We start from the raw sequence: 21,543 nt of genomic DNA, 5'->3' as shown, positions 1-21,543 counted from the left end.
ATTCTCTATTTTTTATTTAGATCTTATTCATAAGTTATAGGTTATTAAAGTTGTGTTTGTAACCAAGTTTTTTTTCTATTGGTAATTAATAAAAGCTCTAAGTGTCATGGACTAGGATTTCCCGAAAAGAAAAAAAACAAACATTTCACGCGCGTGTTAATTGTCGGATCAATTAGCGAACTGAAGAAGATTTTATGTTTGTATGAAAAATGACAAAGGTTTTCACAATGAACCAAAGCACATTTGACAACAGGTGTGTACAATAGGGTATAAGAGCTAAAAATTGTACCAACTTTGTACAAGGCCAAAATCCTTTAAAATGAACATTTTCCTCCAGCTTTTTTAAATTCAAACCTAGATAAACATATCACCAAGCATAAAAATCTGACTATTTATTTGGGATGAAAATGAAAAAGTTTATCATAAAGAACAAAAACACGTTTGACAGCAATCGTGTACAACAGAGGAAAAGAGCTTAAAATTGTACCAACATTGTACATGTGTACAAGGCCAAATCCTTTAAATTGAACATTTTCTTGTACGTTTTTGTTATTTATACTTAGATTAACATCTCTCCTAGCATAAAAATCATATTTCAACGATTTGGGATGAGAAATAGAAAAGTTTTTCAAAAAGAAACAAACCACTTTGGCGACAGGTGTGAAAATGATTGAATGAAATAACAGTATAAAATTGTACAAAGGCAAAATCCTTTAAAATGCCTTATTTTCGTCTACTTTTTATAATTTAAATCATACCTAGATTAATATTTCGCCTAGCATAACCATCTAACTTAATCAATCTGTGATGAGAAATGAAGAAGTTTAAACAAAAAATCGTTTGGGCCTTTCAATTTTTAAAAAATTATCGAAAATGAACAAATCCATTGTTCTCTTGCAAATTCCTATAAATAAATAATACATAAGAATAATAACTACCAAAACCTGAAGCATTATCAACAAAGAAAATAAAAACTAATTTTCATTTACACAAAAAAAATATTCAATATGTCTGTTTGCGACGACTGACTTTGCCCAGAATTGATTGCTTTAAAACAAAATGGCCGACAGTAGCTGGAACAGAGAAGAATCTACTGGTTCACTGGCAACTCCAAATCAATGTCACGTGACTCGCGTCCGCCGTTAGATATTATCACATATCGCTATAGCGAAGACGACAGTGTCCAACCTGTGTATTCTATAGGTCTTTGATGAATGTAATGAAACCACTAGTATCTGATTATAGCTCCCAGTGTTTTCTTTCGTACGAAATTGGGTCCAGTATTGGGCCCCATTCCCAATTAAAACAAGGATATATTTTTCCATATGGGACCTAAAGCTTTCAATTGAAGGTTTGAAAAACAAAACAATTTTTTAGATCTTAACATTTTGTTCATCTCCCATCCAGCTGTTAACAAAGTTATTATAATATTGAAAACACCTAAATTCTCAATTTAGAAGCATTTTTTAGCAAACCAACATCAACAGTTCAACACTAAGTTCCCAATTTGAGTAAAAAAAACGCAACATTTTCCCAATGATCCAAAGGGACCCGGCCCTATTCCATAAATTATGAAAAAAACAAGGGACAAAATTGTCACAAAACCAGGTTTTCAGTTGAAAACAAGATGTGTTTGTGAAACACAATGTCCCCCTATATGACGTTTGACCTTGAAGGATGACCTTGACCCTTCACCACTCAAAATGTGCAGCTCCATGAGATACACATGCCAGGTTTTTTTTTCCTTCTTTGGGACCCGCCGAAAATCCGCCCTTTCCCCTCGGATTTTTTTTCCCCTCAGCTGGTAAATTTTCCCCAAGATTTCATTTTCCCCTAAAAAAAAAAAAAAATTTTTTTTTTTTTTTTTTTTTTTTTTTTACCTTCAAATATATAAGATAACCTGATCCACTGTAGAAACTAGAAAAATCTTGCATAATTAAATTATCTTTGCCTTGAATTTGTTTTAAAAACAGTAAAATATGTTAAATTGATTATTTTAGACTTTGCTTATTTTCCCCAAAATCCAGCTTTTCGAACAATTTTTTCCCCAAAATTCGACGTTTCGCACGATTTATTTCCCCTCAAAAAGGCCAGGCCCTTTCCCCAAAATCAGATAAAAACCCCTGCATGCATTTCAAATATAAAATTGCTAGCTTCAATATTGCAGAAGTGACATTACATGAGCAATTTTGACCCATATATTTGACCTTGAAGGATGACCTTGACTTTTCACCACTCAAAATGTGCAGCTCCATGAGATACACATGCATGCCAAATATCAAGTTGCTATCTTCAATATTGCAAAAGTATTAATAAAATAAGGGATTTGGGCCACATATATTTGACCTCTGACCTTGAAGGATGACCTTGACCTTTCACCACTCAAAATGTGCAGCTCCATGAGAAACACATGCATGCCAAATATCAAGTTGCTATCTTCAATATTGAAAAAGTACTCATAAAATGAGCGATTTTGTCCACATAATTTTGACCTCTGACCTTGAAAGATGACCTTGACCTTTCACCACTCAAAATGTGCAGCTCCATGAGATACACATGCATGCCAAATATCAAGTTGCTATCTTGAATATTGAAATTCTGCAAAAGTGTACATTAAATGAGCGATTTTGACCCATATATTTGACCTTTGACCTTGAAGGATGACCTTGACCGTTCACCACTCAAAATGTGCAGCTCCATAAGTACATATGCATGCCAAATATCAAGTTGCTATCTTCAATATTGCAAAAGTTATTGCAAATGTTAAAGTTGGCGCAAACCAACCAACAGACCAACCAACCAACCAACCAATAGACCAACCAACAGACAGGGCAAAAACAATATGGCCCCCACTACTATAGTGGGGGACATAAAAAGTTTGATAAAGGGAGACAATTCAAAATGTGTATTGTTAACCCCCTTGTGTTAAATTGACCTTTATTTCAATTAGAAACAAGAGATGTGTTCGTCAGAAACACAATGCCCCCTATTGTGCCGCTTTGATTTTTTTTACCTTTGACCTTGAAGGATTACCTTGACCTTGAACTTCCACCAATCAAAATGTGCAGCTTCATGATAACGCCGCTTTGAAATTTTTATATTATTTTTTTTTACCTTGAAGGATGACCTTGACCTTGAACTTCCACCATTCAAAATGTGCAGTGTCATGAGATACACATGCATGCCAAATATCAAGTTGTTCAATATTGAAAAAGTTATGGCCAATGTTAAAGTTTTGGACGGACAGACCCATATATTTGACATTTGACCTTGAAGGATGACCTTGACCTTCACCTTTCACCAGTCAAAATGTTCAGCTCCATGAGATACACATGCATGCCAAATATCAAGTTGCTATCTTCAATAGTGCAAAAGTTATGGCCAATGTTAAAGTTTTTGGATGGACGGACAGACGCCATTTATTGGACATTTGACCTTGAAGGATGACCTTCTCCTTCACCTTTCACCACTCAAAATGTGCAGCTCCGTGAGATGCACATGCATGCCAAATATCAAGTTGCTTTCTTCAATATTTAAAAAGTTATGGCCAATGTTAAAGTTTTTGGACGGACAGACGCCATATATTTGACATTTGACCTTGAAGGATGACCTTGACCTTCACCTTTCAACACTCAAAATGTTCAGCTCCATGAGATACAGATGAATGCCAAATATCAAGTTGCTATCTGCAATTGTGCAAAAGTTATGGCCAATGTTAAAAGTTTTTGGACTGACGGACAGACGCCATATATAAGACATTTGACCTTGAAGGATGACCTTGACCTTCACCTATCACCATTCACAATGTGCAGCTCTGTGAGATGCACATGCATGCCAAATATCAAGTTGCTATCTTCAATATTGAAAAAGTTATGGCCATTAATGTTTTCGGACGAACGGACAGACTAACATACAGACATACACACATACTGACATAATGACACACTGACGGACAGTTCAACTGCTATATGCCACCCTACCGGGAGCATAAAAAAGTCTGATAAACAGAGACAACTCAAAATCAAAATGTGCCTTGTTACTGATTGTTCATAGTTACATAGTTGTTTCAAAATCAATCTATTTTTAGTTGTGGCGACCTTGACCTTGGAGTATTGACGTAATTCTTTTGCACGACACACTGTCCAATAATGGTGAACAAATCTGCCAAATGATTTTAAAATGTCAATATGAATGACATGATAAGGCCCAGACAAGCTCATTTATGGCCATTTTTGACCTTCAAACTCAAATTGTGACCTTGACCTTGGAGATATTGATGTGATTCTTTCGCACGACACACCGTCTAATGATGGTGAACAAATGTGCCAAATGATTTTAAAATCTCACAATGAATCACAAAGTAATGGCCCCGACAAGCTCATTTATGGCCATTTTTGACCTTCAAACTCAAATTGGAGATATCGACGTAATTCTTTCATGCGACACACCATCTAATGATGGTGAACAAATGTGCCTTATGATTTTAAAATCTGACAATGAACGACAAAGTTATGGCCCGTACAAGCTTGTTCCGCCCGCCAGCCCGCCCGCCGACATCGCCAATCGAATAACCAGTTTTTTCCTTTGGAAAACCTGGTTAAAAACACTGGCTCCATTTCATATTATCATGGATTGTAATTACTATTTGTATGTACCTGTTTGTCCATCATTTCAAGGACATATCTCCCTGGCCTCCTGGGTTCAAGGGCAGCAAGTCTGGACTCTGAAGAATAAAGAAAGAGAGCAAATTAAAATATTTTTATGAAAAATTTAAGATCCATAAACACTCATAATTAACAAACACTTCGTAAAATAAAGTTAACCCATAAACAAATCAGTGTTCATTCCTTAAAGCAATATCCAAAATTTTAACGCTACACGTAGCCTGGTAACATTGATTTAACGAGATATTAAATGCTTGTTTTCACATTTTTTGTGGGACAATATATTGCATATATCTCTTCGCGCAGAGATTTGACAGGAACCAGCATAGCATTGTATTTGTCCTTATTTTCTTTGAAATATATAGATTACAATTATTTTGTAATTGTCCACTCAATTAAGATGCATTAAATATACAGTCAATCTTGTGGATGCGACCACTTGTATTAAGCGACCTTTGTCTTATGCGACCATTTTGAAATCCCACGGAGCTTTTTCGCTATATAATGATATTGTATTAAGCGTCTTTTGTCTTACCCGACCAGCGACCGCTGATTTTTGTGTATTTTGATGTCCGAATCTTGAATTAAGCGACCACTAGGAGGTAAAAGTGGTTAATCTATTGATCTTTCAGGGACAAATCCGTGTTAATTGTTTATCTAAGCGATAAGATGTACTGTTACACCTCTGCTTTATTTTCACACCAAACATTATAATTATGCTTTGTCTTGTTGACCTGTTCTGACCAGTATTGTTGTAGACTGCGTATCAATTTATTGAGTTGAATAATAGAGGAAGGTATTACGCACAGTCTACAGCTTAAAAAGTTTACTATGTGGAACGTTAAGAGACCGAAAAGTGTTAACGTTGAACGAGAAAATTCTGGTTTTGGACGTAAAATCGCAGATGAGTTTGGATTGGAATGAAAATCTCACTTCGTCTGTAAGTCATGTAGATAGACTTGCGTACCAAAAATCAGTTAATGTCTGAAAAACACAGAAAACGGAATGCCGAACATACAGAAGGACAGATCGACTGCTATATGCCACCCTACCGGAAGCATAAACAAGAGCTGTCAGAGGACAGCGCGCTTGACTATTCGAGTGCTTGACAGTATAACGTAAGCCATCATGGGGAAATTGTTCATATTCAATAATTTATTAGACGATCTTTCAAAAATAAAAAACGGACAAGAGCTGTCACCATAGGATGACTTATGCCCCCTATAAACGCTTGATAGAAGTTATGAGCTTTTTTCGAAACCTAAACGCAGATTTCGAAACCTAAACGCAGACCCTAAGTTCAAGGTCTCAGTGGTAAAAATTTGTGTGCGTATGGAAAGACCTTGTCCATATACACATGCATACCAAATATGAAGATTATATCTCAAGGGACATAGAAGTTATGAGCATTTTTTGAAACCTAAACGCAGATTTTGAAACCTAAACGCGGACCCTCAAGGTCAAGGTCACAGGGGTAGATTTTTTGGTGCGTATGGAAAGACCTTGTCCATATACACATGCATACCAAATATGAAGGTTACAGTCAATCTTGTGGATGCGATCACTTGTATTAAGCTACCTTTGTCTTATGCGACCATTTTGAAATCCCATGGAGCTTTTTCGCTATATAATGATATTGTATTAAGCGACTTTTGTCTTATGCGACCAGCGACCGCTGATTTTTGTGTATTTTGATGTCCGAATCTTGAATTAAGCGACCACTAGGAGGTAAAAGTGGTTAATCTATTGATCTTTCAGGGATAAATCCGTGTTAATTGTTTATCTAAGCCGATAAGATGTACTGTTACACCTCTGCTTGTTTTCACACTAACCATTGATTATGCTTTGTCTTGTTGACCGGTTCTGACCGGTATTGATGAAGACTGCGTATCAATTTATTGAGTTGAATAATAGAGGAACGTATTACGCACAGTCTACAGCTTAAATAGTTTACTATGTGGAACGTTAAGAGACAACGATGATTTTTCTCGAGTATAGATAACAGTTGCAGAAACAATGCACTGTACACGACAAACATTTCCTGAGAAGTGCAGAAAATAAACTATTAATCGGCAACATCTGTCGAAATCCGTACATTACCAATTTGTAATTATGCTAATTAGTAGATATTTGTTAGCCAATCACATTGTTATTTACTAAATAACTTTTCCAATCAGGTCTGTTTGTTTGTTTTCAGTTGACGTGTTTTAATTTTTTCAGCTCATTATGTATCATAATCGAGTCAGATTTCCTTAAGCGTACATGCAGAAATTAAAATGTCAAAACGAAAAGTGTTAACGTTGAACGAGAAAATTCTGGTTTTGGACGTAAAATCGCAGATGAGTTTGGAGTCGGTAAAACTCAAATTCAGAACATTCTTAAGCGTAAAGCCGAGGTGCTTGAAGACGTGGAAAATAATGTGTCAGGTGAAAAAAAACGCGAAAAATATTTCCTTTTTTTATGTTGTTTTTGCAAATAAATATGTGCACACAATTCATTTATAATAAATGATAATTTATAATGAGTGAAAAATAAAACACATTATAAGTAAAATATTGTTTATGTATTGTGTTTATATTCATTTTATTATAAAAGTTAAAATCATTGTTGACAAAAGAGACTATCCTTCATATAGATTAAAATTGAGGGTAAGCATTCTTCCAGAATGGCCTTTTATATTTAAAGACCATTTTATTAAGAGACCACTTTTGATTACTCCCTTGAGTGGTCTCTTAATACAAGATTGACTGTATATCTCAATGGACATAGAAGTTATGAGCATTTTTCAAAACCTAAACGCAGATTTCGAAACCTAAACGCGGACCCTAAGTTCAAGGTCAATTTCACAGGGGTAAAAAAATGTGTGCGTATGGAAAGGGCTTGTCCATATACACATGCATACCAAATATAAAGGTTATATCTCAAGGGACATAGAAGTAATGAGAATTTTTTGAAACCTAAACGCAGATTTTGAAACCTAAACGCAGACCCTAAGTTCAAGGTCAAGGTCACAGGGAAAAAAACATTTTGTGCGTATGGAAAGGCCTTGTCCATATACACATGCATGCCAAACATGAAGGTTATATCTCAAGGGACATAGCAGTTATGAGATTTTTTTGAAACCTAAACGCAGATTTCGAAACCTAAACGGTCAAGGTCACAGGGGTAAACATTTGTGTGCGTATGGAAAGGCCTTGTCTATATACACATGCATACCAAATTTGAAGGTTATATCTCAAGGGACATAGAAGTTATAAGCATTTTTCGAAACCTAAACGCAAAGTGTGACGGAAAGACGGACAGACAGACAGACAGATGGACAGTCTGATTACTCTATGCCCCCTTTTTTTCGAAAGGGGGCATAAAAAACAATTAATCTTATTTTATCATTGTTTTATCAAATGTATATCTATTGGATTTAAGTTATAATATAATATTTTATAACTTAAATCCAATAGATATACATTTGATAAAACAATGATAAAATACTTAAAAACAAGCATAATATCAGTGTCATTTTCTTATAAAATATTATCATGGCTTTACAATAAAGAATACAATCTCAGTTGTGTGTGTGACTTAACAAACCAGACATCAGCTAAAGTTACATACATATATACTTTAAAACAAAAAGATAAATACTTTTATTAAAGTACTATCAATAAAATAAGAAAACTGCCCCTTCAAATTGTTCATTTTTTAAAGTCGGTCTAGGTGCAAGTTCTGGTTAGTACAATACGAAATATTGTCAATCAGACCATCCGTAACACCGCATATGTATTTGTCATTCTATAAAAAAGTAATTATCCGGAAAGCATTTTACTATTTCGGGTCACTGTAACCTTGACCTTTGACCTAGTGACCTGAAAATCTATAGGGGTCATCTGCGAGTCATGATCAATCTACCTATCAAGTTTCATGATCCTAGGCCTAAGCGTTCTTGAGCTATCATCAGGAAACCATTTTACTATTTTGGGTCACCGTGACCTTGACCTTTGACCTAGTGACCTCAAAATCAATAGGGGTCATCTGCGAGTCATGATCAATGTACCTATGAAGTTTCATGATCCTAGGCCCAAGCGTTCTTGAGTTATCGTCTGACAACCCCCTGGTGGACGGACCGACCGACAGACCGACAGACAGACCGACCGACAGACCGACATGAGCAAAGCAATATACCCCCTCTTCTTCGAAGGGGGGCATAATAAAATATGCATATCGTTTGACTGCAGAAAATAAAAACCCATAACCTTGTGAATACGCAATCAATTAAGGTTGAAATATTGTTTCAAAATGTGATATTGCAGTGCTTCACTTTACTCATAGATACATCATTTAAAATTGCGATGGCGGACATTTGCAACATAGAATGGTACGGTTTTCAGAAAGTAGCAAAAATGTGAATAATTGCAACATTGCAAAACTCAAGTTTTTATACTACTTACCTTTGAGAAGTGTCAAAATGCTTTTAATGTTAATTAGTATTTTGAGCAACAAAAACACATTAATTATAGAAAAATAACATTAAAGCAGATGACAATTAGCGCCCGCTGACTTTAAAGCAATTATGGGATCATTTGAGCAACGTTAACAAAATAATAACAAAAAAAGAGGGCCATGATGGCCCTTATCGCTCCATGTATCCCTCCACTGCTGAAAAAAGGCTGAAACAAATATTCTCTGCATGTGCAAAAACTTAAATATAGGCCCTATTTAAGCACATGTACACTTTTCTGACCCACTGGGCTTGGTCAAATTTAATCCCAGGGGCATAATTTGAGCAAACTTTGTAGAGGACTACTATATCACTACATGTACATACAAAATATGGTAGCCCTAGGTCCTAGAGTTAAGGACAAGAATATTTTAAAAGTTTTCACAAAATAAGGAAGATATAAGCGTATATAATGTTCAATTTTGTGACCCGGGGGTCAGGGTCAAATTTGACCCAAAGGGCATAATTTGAACAAACTTGGTAGAGGACTATTAGATGTTACTGCATACCAAATTTGGTACCCATAGTCTGAATGGTTTTCAACAAGAAGATTTTTAAAGATTTCACAAAATAGGCGCTTTATAAGCGTCTATTCAATTTTGTGATCCCCCAGGGCAGGGTCAAAGTTGAAAATTTGAACAAATTTGGTAGAGGTTTATTAGATGTCACTACATACCAAATTTGGTAGCCCTAGGCCCAATGGTTATGGACAGAAAGATTTTTGAAGTTTTCACAAAATAGGCCTTATATAAGCGTATGTTCAACTTTGTGACCCCCAGGGCAGGGTCAAATTTTTACCCCAGGGGCATAATTTGAACAAACTTGGTAGAGGACTATAAGATGTCACTACATACCAAATTTGGTAGCCCTAGAACCAATGGTTATGGACAAGAAGATTTTAAAGTTTTCACAAAAGAAGCCCTTTATAAGCATATATTCAATTTTGTGACCCCCCGGGGAAGTTTCAAATTTGACCCCAGGAGCATAATTTGAACAAACTAAGAAGAGAACTATTACATGTCACTACATACCAAATTTGGTAGCCCTATGCCAAACAGTTATTGACAAGAGGATTTGAAAGTTTTCACAAAATAGGCCTTATATAAGCATAATTTATGTTCAATTTTGTGACCCTCTGGGCAGGGTCAAATTTGAAAAAATTTGGTAGATGACTATTAGATGTCACTACATACCAAATTTGGTAGCCCTAGGCCAAATGGTTATTAACGAGAAGATTTTGAAAGTTTTCACAAAATAGGCCTTATATAAGCAAATTTTCATTTTTGTGACCCCCGGGGCAGGGTCAAATTTGACCCCAGGGGCATATTTTGAACAAATTTGAAAGAGATTCACCCCAGGAACATTCCTGAGAAATTTCATCAGAATTGGACCAGTAGTTTAGGAGAAGATGTTTTAAAGAAAAGTTAGCGCACGCACGCACGACGGACACAGGACCATGACATAAGCCCCGCTGGCCTCTGGCCAGTGGAGCTAAAAATTGAAATCATTATCACACATCAAGAAATGTTGAAGCAGAGGAAAGAGGGGTAATGATGGGGATAATTAGTTGATGGCGATTAAATAATTATTTAATCAAGAAATGTTCAATGTAATCTCATTGCAGAAAAAAACGGCGTGAAAAACTAAACCAGCCGACAATATTCCCCGCGATTTTCAATAAATAATAATTGGCGAAAAACTAACGAAAATCTAACAGTTACCGATAATTGGTAAAGCACTGGGAGATTAAAGACGTTTTTTCCGAAATATATAATACTGCTTTCGGACACTGATTGAGAGAAAGGCTCTAGGCCACGATGTCGCAGAAGTTATTGACGCGTGTATGACAATACACCGGGGCGAGTGTGTACACAGGTAATCTCGTTATCAATATTCCTGCTTCATGGCCCGATTGCGTTTCGAATTCGCCGGAAAACTTGTAGAGGCAATTTTTTTTTTATGTAGGCGGATAAAATAATCGCCATTTTTTTAAGACAATTTTAAGAAATAAAAGCCAGTTGTATTAAATAATCGCCATTGTTGATAATGTCTGGCAGCAGCGTGAGCACTGCATGAATATTGATTAAAGAATTTTAAGAGTTCTGCTATTATTGTTTTATTATGTGACGATACATGGATTGCTTCTATAAACTATCTAGATCCTTATAGAAGCACAGATGGCCGAGTCTAAGCTTTCAGTTTTAATCTAGTGATATTTTTCTTTCTTTATAAAGAACCTGAAAACGGCACTTTCACATTCAGTTAAAAACTAAAAATTTCCAAATTGCAGTTCGAAAAATTTCCCTATTGAAGGTTTCCAAAAATAGAAACTATTTTTTTTGGTTGGTAATTAAAATGCGATATTTAGTTAATTTCCCTATGCAGCTCTATGGCTTGAACCTAAACTAATATAGTATTGACCATTTGAAAACACTAAATAATCAATTTTAACATATTTTTCAGCAAACAATCAAATACACCAGTTCCCAATTTGAAAAATTCATTATGCAAATTTTCCCATTTGCAGTGCTTTTCTCGCTTATTTTTCTGAATTAGTCTGGTACATGTACCGGTACTAGCATGTCTATCTGTAGTATCGGTCCTCTTAATAATTATATTCATACGAATTTTGGAAGTGAACTAATACAAAAACATGCATGTGTTATATATCAATCTTTAGTTAAACATGTATTCTTAGACATAACAACAAAAACTGCATTTAAGTCGGCAATGTTTTGACAAAATACTAGCTAGACTAAGCTACCTGTAGTAATCTGTTTCATGTACAATAATTATTATTGTCTCACAGTACATGTAGTTGCAATAATCCAACTCCCAGCTATTGACCCTACTGCTCGCTGAGCTGTATGTATGTACTCATAAAAGCTCAAAGCATTCAAGAAGAACTATGTCTCACAGTATCTACCCTTCTGATTTGCTGCAAGGATTTGTAACTATGCACTTGTGCTTGTTCAAAAAAAGTAACTTAATGGAAAAACAAAACTCTTGCTCATGTTGTTCTTAAAATATTTTTTCATTTTATTCAAAAATAAGCGGCAACCGCATATAAAACATTTGATAAAGCTATACACAAACTAACATAATGGAGTGTTGCGTAATTAAAAACAAGAGCACCGCCTTGCGGGTGCAGACCGCTCATCTATTTTTCTTTTAAAGGTGAAGGGACCTATCTCAATACTTCAATCACAAAGGAGGGAGGGGTGGGGTGGAGAGGGGTGTATAGTGTGGGTGTGTGGTCATGTATTACATTATACATGTATTCCAAAAATAGGGGAAAAAAATGCAAAAAAAAAATGGTGGGGGGGGGGGGGGTATTCTTAAGTGGGATGGTTGGACGGTATTTCAAACATAATGTAATTAAAAAAAATTTAACCATGGGGGTGGGGGGTGCGGGGGGGGGGGGGGTATAGTGTGAGGGTGTAGTCATTTATTAGATGATCTTTAAAAAAAAAGGAAAAAAAAAAAATTGGGGAGGGGGGGTTCTTGGGCGGGATGATTGGACGGTATTCCAAACATAAAATAATATAAAAAAATACTTTTGTTTTTTAACGTTTCCAAAAAATGGGGTGGGCGGGGGGGGGGGGTGGGGGTGGGGGTGGGGGGGAGGGGGGGGGGGGCGGTGGGGGGGGGTATAGTGTGAGGGTGTAGTCATTTATTATATTCTAGGGGGGGGGGGGGGGGCGTGGGGGATGGTTTGGGTGGAGTCTATTGTGGTATGTCAGGAAAGAGTTGTTATGTCAAAGTATCAATCAAATCTAATCATAAATAAAGAAGTTATGGCGATTTTAGCAAAATTTAATAATTTGACCTTGATAGTCAAGGTCATTCAAAGGTAAAGGTAAAATTCAACTTGCCAGGTACAGTACCCTCATGTTAGCATGAAAGTATTTGAAGTTTGAAAGCAATAGCCTTGATACTTTAGAAGTAAAGTGGATCTAAACACAAAATTTAACCATATATTCAAAGTTACTAAGTCAACAAAGGGCCATAATTCCGTCAAAATAACAACCAGAGTTATGCAACTTGTCCTGTACTGTCCCCTTATGATAGTTTGCGAGTGTTCCAAGTATGAAAGCAATATCTATGATACGTTAGGAGTAAAATGGACAAAACACAAAACTTAAATCAAATTTTCAAATTCTAACATAAAGGGGAAATAATTCTGTCAAAATGCCAGTCAGAGTTACATAACTTTGCCTGTACAGTCCCCTTATGATAGTTAGTAAGTGTTGCAAGTATGAAAGCAATAGCTTTGATACTTTAGGAATAAAATGGACCTAAACAAAAAACCAGTGTTTTTTTTCACTTATGGGGGAATGGTGGCGGGGCCCGTCCAAAGGGGAAAAAATGCGTCTTTTTTTAGGAAAAGGGGAAAATTAAAAATTCACTTGTTTATATGTAATGATATTTATTATATTATTACATATGTTTGTATGAATATAATATTCACAGCTGAATGTCTTTGTCCTTTTTCTTAAAATTAAAATAAAGATCAATGATTTTTTCAACATTTAAGTTTCAGACAGTTCAGCTTTCATGCACAGTCTCAGTTTTCTTAGCCATTTTGAGTCTAATTGGGATCTTTTAAATCGATAAAATGGCAAATTTGAGCATTTTTTATCAATAAAATGGACCAAATTGGAATGATTTTATTAACAAATATTGACACAATATAGATACATCAGGCCTTTACTTTGCCATTTTGGGAGAAAAATGCAATTAATGTAAAAAGTCCACTGATTTGGGAAAAACTATTTAATACAACTCTTTATAATAATTCAAAATAATATAAATTATAGCTATATACTTTGTTAGTTGTTTATGAAAATAAATTTGAGATATATTTATCATGATTATGAGACAGTTCTTTCTAAAAAAAAAAAAAAAAAAAAAAAAAAAATTTTTTTTTTTTTTTTTTTACTTCTGGAGGGGATTTTTTTTACAAAATGGGGGAAAAATATATACTCTTTTTTGAAGGAAATGGGGCCGAATATCGGCCCCGAAATTGCCATAAAAAAACACTGAAAAACTTAACCAAATTTGCAATTTTTTAAGTATAAAAAGGGAACATAATTCTGTCAAAATGCATGCCGGAGTTATGTAACTTTGCCTGCCCAGTCCCCTCATGGTAGTAAGTCAGTGTACCAAGTTTGAAAGCAAAAGCATTGATACTTTCTGAGAAAAGTGAACCTAAACACAAATTTAACCAGACACCGACACGTAGGTGATGACAATAGCTCATAATTTATTTTTTTAAATTGATGAGCTAATAATAGCATCACCCTGGAATAAACATGACCTACTTTCTAACGAACACTGGAAGTCATGAGAATGATCGTTGTAATAGTTATGGATGACCATCAAATAAATTGCAACTTCTAAAATTTGAAAAACCATAATCATTTACCGATACTTTCCAGCACTTCTTGAAGGTTTTTCGTTAAAGGCTTAGGCACAACACTTTGAGGACCGATACTATGAGAGTAAGGGATAGACCATATAAATGGATTCCCATACCCTTTGATAATTGTTGCTGTTACGGCTCTGATTTATAAAGCTGAGAATAGAATTATTGCAACTAGTATATTCAAACCCGGTTGACTTGCGGGTCGGGTTGACTCGCGGTATTTCATTAGCGCCCTTTAGATTGAGTTTATAAACAAACCTGCGTAACCTACTTGTCCAATTTGACAGAAAATATCTCTCGCTACGGGTTTGAATCGATTTTTGGTAATTAAATGTCGTTAAACTCGGACTTCAACAATATTTGAATTTTTATAGTTCAGTTAATTGTCGTCCTGCGAGTGCTTGCCGACATCCTGGAGCAAGAAAGAAGGAAGGAGCGGCAAATCAACACCAAAGGGCCAGGTTACATCAACTTTGTCAGGGAAGGACAGAAGGCAAAGGGTAGCCACAACACAAGCCTGCTACAAGAGGCCAAACACTGGGAGATGAAGGTTGATCTCCAACAGAAACTTGTATTCCCAGATGTTGTTCAAACAAACCTACGCCCTGATATAGTCATCTGGTCAACAGCTCCAAAGAAGATGATACTCCTGGAACTGACTGTCCCTTGAGAAGAAAGAACTGATGAGGCAAATGAAAGGAAGCGGTCAAAGTACCAAGAACTGGCAGACATGTGCAGGGAGAGAGGGTCCACCACCTGGATCTTCCCTGTAGAAGTAGGATGTAGGGGCTTCCCTGCACAATCTGTGTGGAAAGCGCTAGGAGCTTTGGGCATCAAAGGCAGCGCTAAGAAAAGCTCTGTACAGGCCCTTGGCAAGGCGGCAGAGAGGGCATCCAGTTGGCTCTGGCTACGACGCAATGAAACGACATGGAAGCCATCACAGATGAGCAGTGCTTGATCACCACTGCTGCCCCGCCATCAAGAGGGTGTTCTGAGATAAGGGGCGAAACACCTGATGACTGATGGGAACTCGGCTGATGACGTCTGTGTTACGCAGTAACCACTGTATTACTCAACTCGTAACGAAGAAATACTACACTGCTTGAAACTAACTGTGCTATTTATTTTATTTGATGTCTTAAATTCCATATATTTAAATTGTTTTATACGTTATTGATTGTTATTTCAAATGATGTGTCAGATCTTTGAGTATTCATGTTATATTTGATATTGGTGCTGTTGAACCTATTTGGGTGAATATTGGATTAGGTTCCATTTACTGTCCATATTCAACAATTATCTAAATGGTAGACATTAACAGAGATAAGTTTCATAATTACAATGTTAAATAATATGTAAACAATATTAGATAAGAGTTCTTTGCAGATCACACTCTTAAAGCAGTTTTATGCTTTGTCGAAGCAACTATAACCCCCATGTATTTTAGTAACGGTGTGTTGTCCGAATTCTTTAAGGGTAATTTTCTTGATTGTTTTATAAAAGAATGTCAAACGAAAATATAAAAAAACCAACCATATGGAGCTAAATATATATAAACTTAACTTAATAACAGTTACATTTAGTAGCTTTATATGCAGAATATTTATAAATGGTCAGTTATGGCTCTGTCAGTAATTTTTCAAGTCGACACCGTTACGAAGAAAATTTCATCTACCGCACGGGAACGATACGGGAATACAACTTTTTCTGAAAAGTAAACATTTTTCAACCTTTTACGTCACAATTAAGCAATGAACAGAGCACGAAAAATGTGAAAATCATCAAAAAGTAAGTAAAATATTGAACGTACTTTTATTCAGTGTCAACACCGTTCTTCCATTTTCTTTGCTATTTCCACTTCCTGTTCTTTTATGATTTTCAAATATTATGTATTCTTAGATGCCACAAAATAATGTGTGCCTAATGTGTTTTTGAGACAAGTAGCATGCTGTTTGTGGATGATCAAATGCCTGAATTTCATCACCGTTACAGTCCACACCGTTACACTGAATGAGTAACGGTGATGACAACATCGTAACGGTGTGCAAAAATATATACACACATTATGGTGTGAATAAACTCCGTCTTCATATCCAGGGGTCTCGCGAGTGGGCGAAGTGGGCGATTTTCTCGCCCAGGGAATATTAACTTCGCTAATTAATTTCATGAAGGCGACATAACTTCTCAACCTTTTAATGATTTGTTTGTGCCACACATTGACCGATTAAAATCAATTTGATGTGGACAATTGGACACAGGAGAATTCTCAGCCATAAGTTGCCCCATTTACAGGTCATGCAAAGTTGAACATTCAAATGAACAGTCGGGAGCTATTAGTTCTTGAAATTGTTCATAGGTGATGCCTTGATTAATTGCCTTGTGCTGGCTACCAATAACTATACTTCAGCAAAGTTAAATGGCCCATTAAAACAATACAAAGGAATGATCAATTGGGAAGAGGTTACCTAGCACTGTCAATAAATATGGGGCTCATTTACAGGTCAGATTTGGAATCTCTGCTGTAAAATGAGATTTTAGATGAATTTTTAATTTTAAAAAAATTGTAACACAATATAAATTTGATTAAATGTTGAATTGCTTAAAAATTACAAGGAAGTAAAAGATTATGAACATTACTGGTTTTGTTACAATTGAAGTTTTATTTCATACACCTGTACTGGAAAAAAATAATTAAAAGTACCAGCATAATTTACAATCAATGACAGATAAGAACAATGTAGGTTTTATACACTTAACATCTCTTATTATAAATGAAATGCAGCCTTTTGAAATCCACCACCCATTTCAGCCTCTATTATTAAAATTAATTTAGCAGTAGTGAGGCTTATCAGTTATTACATAAATAGCATGTTAAATGTTAAATAATATTACTTAAACTCAGTTAAATGCATCAATAACAAAACATGAACACTTAAGTGTGTGACTGTAATTGTAAATGTTGTCCCCCAAAGTGTGAAATGAGAGTTGTTTCTGATTAATGATAAATGGCATGGTGTAATGAGGGGTGTAAGACAAGTAAAGAGTTGATCGAAAGCTAAACGGAAACCACTTCTCCGTTAAGTTGCCGCAAAATACATGTAAAATTAAGATCTATGACGCAGCTGTACAGAAGTGACATCTTCCTAAATTTTGAGCCAAGCTAGCCCCTGGATGCAAATGTACCATTTCTCCCCAAAAAGTTGCCACTTCTCCCTATTTTTGCCCTAGGGAGAAGTGACTTCTCCCTAAATTTTGAACCTAGCTAGACCCCTGATATCATCGATTGTTTTTCAAACAACATCGCAAATTTTACATGGAATTTATCAGACAAAAATGGAGAATTAATACAATTGGAATCAGTTCTGTCAGAATTCCCAAACGTCATCGCCGTTACATTCCACACTGTTACGCTGAATGAGAAACGGTGTTGACAACATCGTAACAGTGTGGAGAAATTTATACAAACAATATGATGCGAATAAAGTTTGTATTCGTATCGCCGATTGTCTTTCAAACAACATCACAAATTTTACATGGAACTTATCTGACATACTTTCTAGTAAAAAACACGATGCGAAAAAACAAGAATATGAAAGTATAAGATCATTTGTCCACACCGTAACAAATGTGACAACACCGTTACACCACATAAAAAAGAAGACTTTTATATAAATTATGATTCAACAAAAACTGCAGACGTGTTTTAACATCATAAAGTCTTCAAAAAGGTGTCCAATGAAAGAAGAATTTAGTATATAAACATGTATCCAAACATTTGATAGAAATTCTTAAAGTTGTAAAACGTAATTAAAATGTGTATTTACACCGTTACCCACTTAATGTTCTGATACAGTAACTGACGATTTGGAATTGATGTAATAGCCACTCATTATCACTTTATACAATGAAACAACGCCATTTAAATTAAGTTGAAATAACATTATATTATCAAACAAGTATTTATGTCCGTAACGGTGTTCTCTTCACAGCTTTTCTGGGTCACATTAGGTTGTGCCCAGCTTAGGTTGACGTCCGTCTGACATGTACCTAACTGATAAACGGTCTGTCGATACTGCTTTACTAATTGTGTTTTTGAATATTTTTTTATTAAAAATGGAGCCTAATAAAATATTCACCAATTTACCGCGAATCTACCGGGCGAAAAAATAAACAACCATGGTGGACAGTGGTGTTGGATTTGTGTCTACAGCAGTTAATTTTGGAGGTTTTTTGTCACAAAAAGGCAATTGTCCAATAAAGTTAAGTTAAATATAATTGTCCTTTTAATCGTTTATCTGATATATTAAGATGGTTTCTAGATGCAAGTGAATTTTTCTGAAGTACCGTGAGTCAACCGTGTTGCAGTATACCGGTAATGTTCCGTGTTGGGCAAAAAAATCCAAAGTCCAATGCTTAGTGCAGGCTTTTTCCGCCCTATGCCACGGGTCCGAAATTTGGCCCCATTCCCAATGCAAATCTGGTTGTTTTTTTCCCAATTGAAAAAAAATATTCCCAATTCCCAAAAAAAAATTATTTTTTTTTTTTTTACCTTAAAATATATAAGTTAACCTGATCCGGTGTCGAAAATAGAAAGTGTTGCATAGTTAAATTATCTGTTGCCTTGAATTTGTTTTAAAAACTGTAAATTATGTTAATAATTATTTAAGACTTTCCTTATTTTCCTCAAAATCCGGCACTTTGCACGATTTTTTTCACGGGACACCTCAAAAAAAGCCAGGCCTTTTCCCCAAATTCAGATTAAAAAACCTGCACTTATCTCACATGTTCATAATACTTTGTAAAATTTTAATAATAAGTTATCAAAATAGTCCTTATTTACCAGTTAACGGCTTCTTTGAAACATAAGAAACACTGTATGCGATAATTTTTCCCAATTGAGCCAATTTTGCGAATATTTTTTTTTCCCAAAATGGGGGTTTTCACGACGCCAAATTCCCAAAATTCAAGTGTGGCGTATTCCCGAAATGGAGCGGAAAAAGCCTGCAGTGGTTTTAGTCCCAGTAAGGTTTACTGTTTTCTTTTAGGTTCTTTAATTTTATTTTTATTTTACACTAGAGCTCTTTAGTTTTAATGTATACATTGTCATTGATCAATTTAAAGCATTTAATGAGTAAATGACAAACTTCAAAACATGTCAAAAACTTATGAACTTTGAAGTCCCTTTAAATAGCTTGGGGGCCTCTATATATATATATATATATATATATATATATATATATATATATATATATATATATATATATATATATATCTATATCTATATATATCCTACCGTAACCCAAATTCGATGACACCTAAATTCGACGATGTTCTATTTGTATTGATTAAATGGATGATTTTTGTCTTGGAATCATTTCAAAGTTATACAGCCGAGTTTAAAATTATTATTTTGTGCCATTAAACATTTCATTATTTCTTTCGTTATTTGCTAAATATTGCTTCGTGTAACCGTTACAACGTCGAACTTGGGTCACACTGGGATACTGCCAAGCGCCCTTTAGAGCATTATAGGCAGAGGGACATTATCGAGTCCGTTTCCTGGGAAGAACCAGTACTAGGTGTCTATGGAGGAGATAATGAGAACTTTCCCCGAGTGGGGAGCGAACCCACGAACACCCGATCGCTAGGCGGACACCTCATCCACCACACCACCGCGATCTATTTTGCTATCACACAATTATAATCATACTGTCATGTGTGTGCGCAATTCGAAGATGGATAATTGCTTTATACGTGTTTTCTTACCAAGGTTGGATATGACATATTCCCTTTTCACTTCACGATACACAATTAACAAAACAATAAAGCCAACACTGAAGAGAGCTAATGACTTGTTTCTTCTTACATGGAATGTCATCGTATTTCCTCAGAGTTAGTATCCAACATTATCAAATTGCAACAACTTTCTGTTGACAAACAAGTTTAGCACTACAGATAACGGGGTCACATGTAAACAGATTTTCCAATTAAATTACTTTCAAAACAAGCAGGTGTCTTTCTTGAATGTAACACAGCACTAAGTCAATCCGGTCAAATGTAAAAGCAACGAGCAGCGAACGACAACTCTGCTAGGAAATTGGGTACTTAAACTTCTGAGGCATATCAAACAGTAGTTTTCTTCTTCATTGTACATTACTCTCACAAACAACAAAATAAGCCACATTATATAAGCTGTATATAGTTTATACACTGTATTATTGCAATCATGTCACGAGCACGGGTTTCTGAGTACCAGATATGCACAAATAATTTGATATTTAACAATTATTATTCAATCCATGTCTTACTGTGTTTATGTATAGCAATATTATAAGAATATCTGAATAAAAATGGAAATCCTCTCCTTAAGAAAAGCAATTAAGTAGACCATCCAAGACCCTTACTAGATCATTTTCGAAGGCAGATCTATCTCCAACTTGTTATTGACATTGACCTCACGGATGGCTCCAGCAGTGGACTCCGAGACCCAACCTACAGGTTCTATGTAAGAGGGAGAGTATACACGATTTACCTCAGCACAGAGAAGTTAAAATCATGATGAACAGCAGGAGCAACACCAGTGCAGACATCGCCATGAACGGCGAGTAGCTTAAAGAAGTAACTAGATTCAATTAGTTGGAAGCCACTCTGCCCAAGGATGGGACAAGTACCACTGAGTGCCGCAGCAATTGCCAGACTGAGTAGGTTGTGGAAAAGCAGCTCTATCAGCTTCCCCACTAAATTCAAGCTCAACAAGTCCCTCGAAGTCTCATTCCCACTGTACGGCTGCGAGACCTGGACGCTTTTTGCGGACACAGGGCGCAGATACTAACCTTTGGACAAAAGTGTCTCTGAAAACTGCTCCGAATCTGCTAAATGAAGCACAAGACCGATGAATTCATTCTAGGCCTGACTGTAACACTTTTTAGCCCACAAGAGCCCCTCCTGGCGACTGT

General features: G+C 35.7%; 1 protein-coding gene across 2 annotated transcripts in view; it reads right to left on the bottom strand.

The window, feature by feature from the left end:
- LOC127838769 (heparan sulfate 2-O-sulfotransferase 1-like) overlaps positions 1 to 20,607 on the bottom strand; it is a 52,095-nt gene extending 31,488 nt beyond the window's left edge. For both annotated transcript variants that reach the window (XR_008029941.1, XM_052366760.1), the window contains exons 1-2: positions 20,354 to 20,607; positions 4,656 to 4,723 (exon numbers count right to left, since the gene is read on the bottom strand). Coding sequence is in view for 1 of the 2 variants with exons in the window: in XM_052366760.1 (XP_052222720.1) it covers positions 4,656 to 4,723; positions 20,354 to 20,465 (180 nt within the window). In the remaining variant the exon portion in view is untranslated. The remainder of the gene's footprint in view (positions 1 to 4,655; positions 4,724 to 20,353) is intronic.
- Between the last annotated feature and the right edge of the window lie 936 nt (positions 20,608 to 21,543).

The sequence above is a fragment of the Dreissena polymorpha genome, chromosome 7, assembly GCF_020536995.1.
Source record: "Dreissena polymorpha isolate Duluth1 chromosome 7, UMN_Dpol_1.0, whole genome shotgun sequence".
Classification (NCBI taxonomy): Eukaryota; Metazoa; Mollusca; class Bivalvia; order Myida; family Dreissenidae; genus Dreissena; species Dreissena polymorpha.
This window is presented reverse-complemented; position numbering and strand designations above follow the sequence as displayed.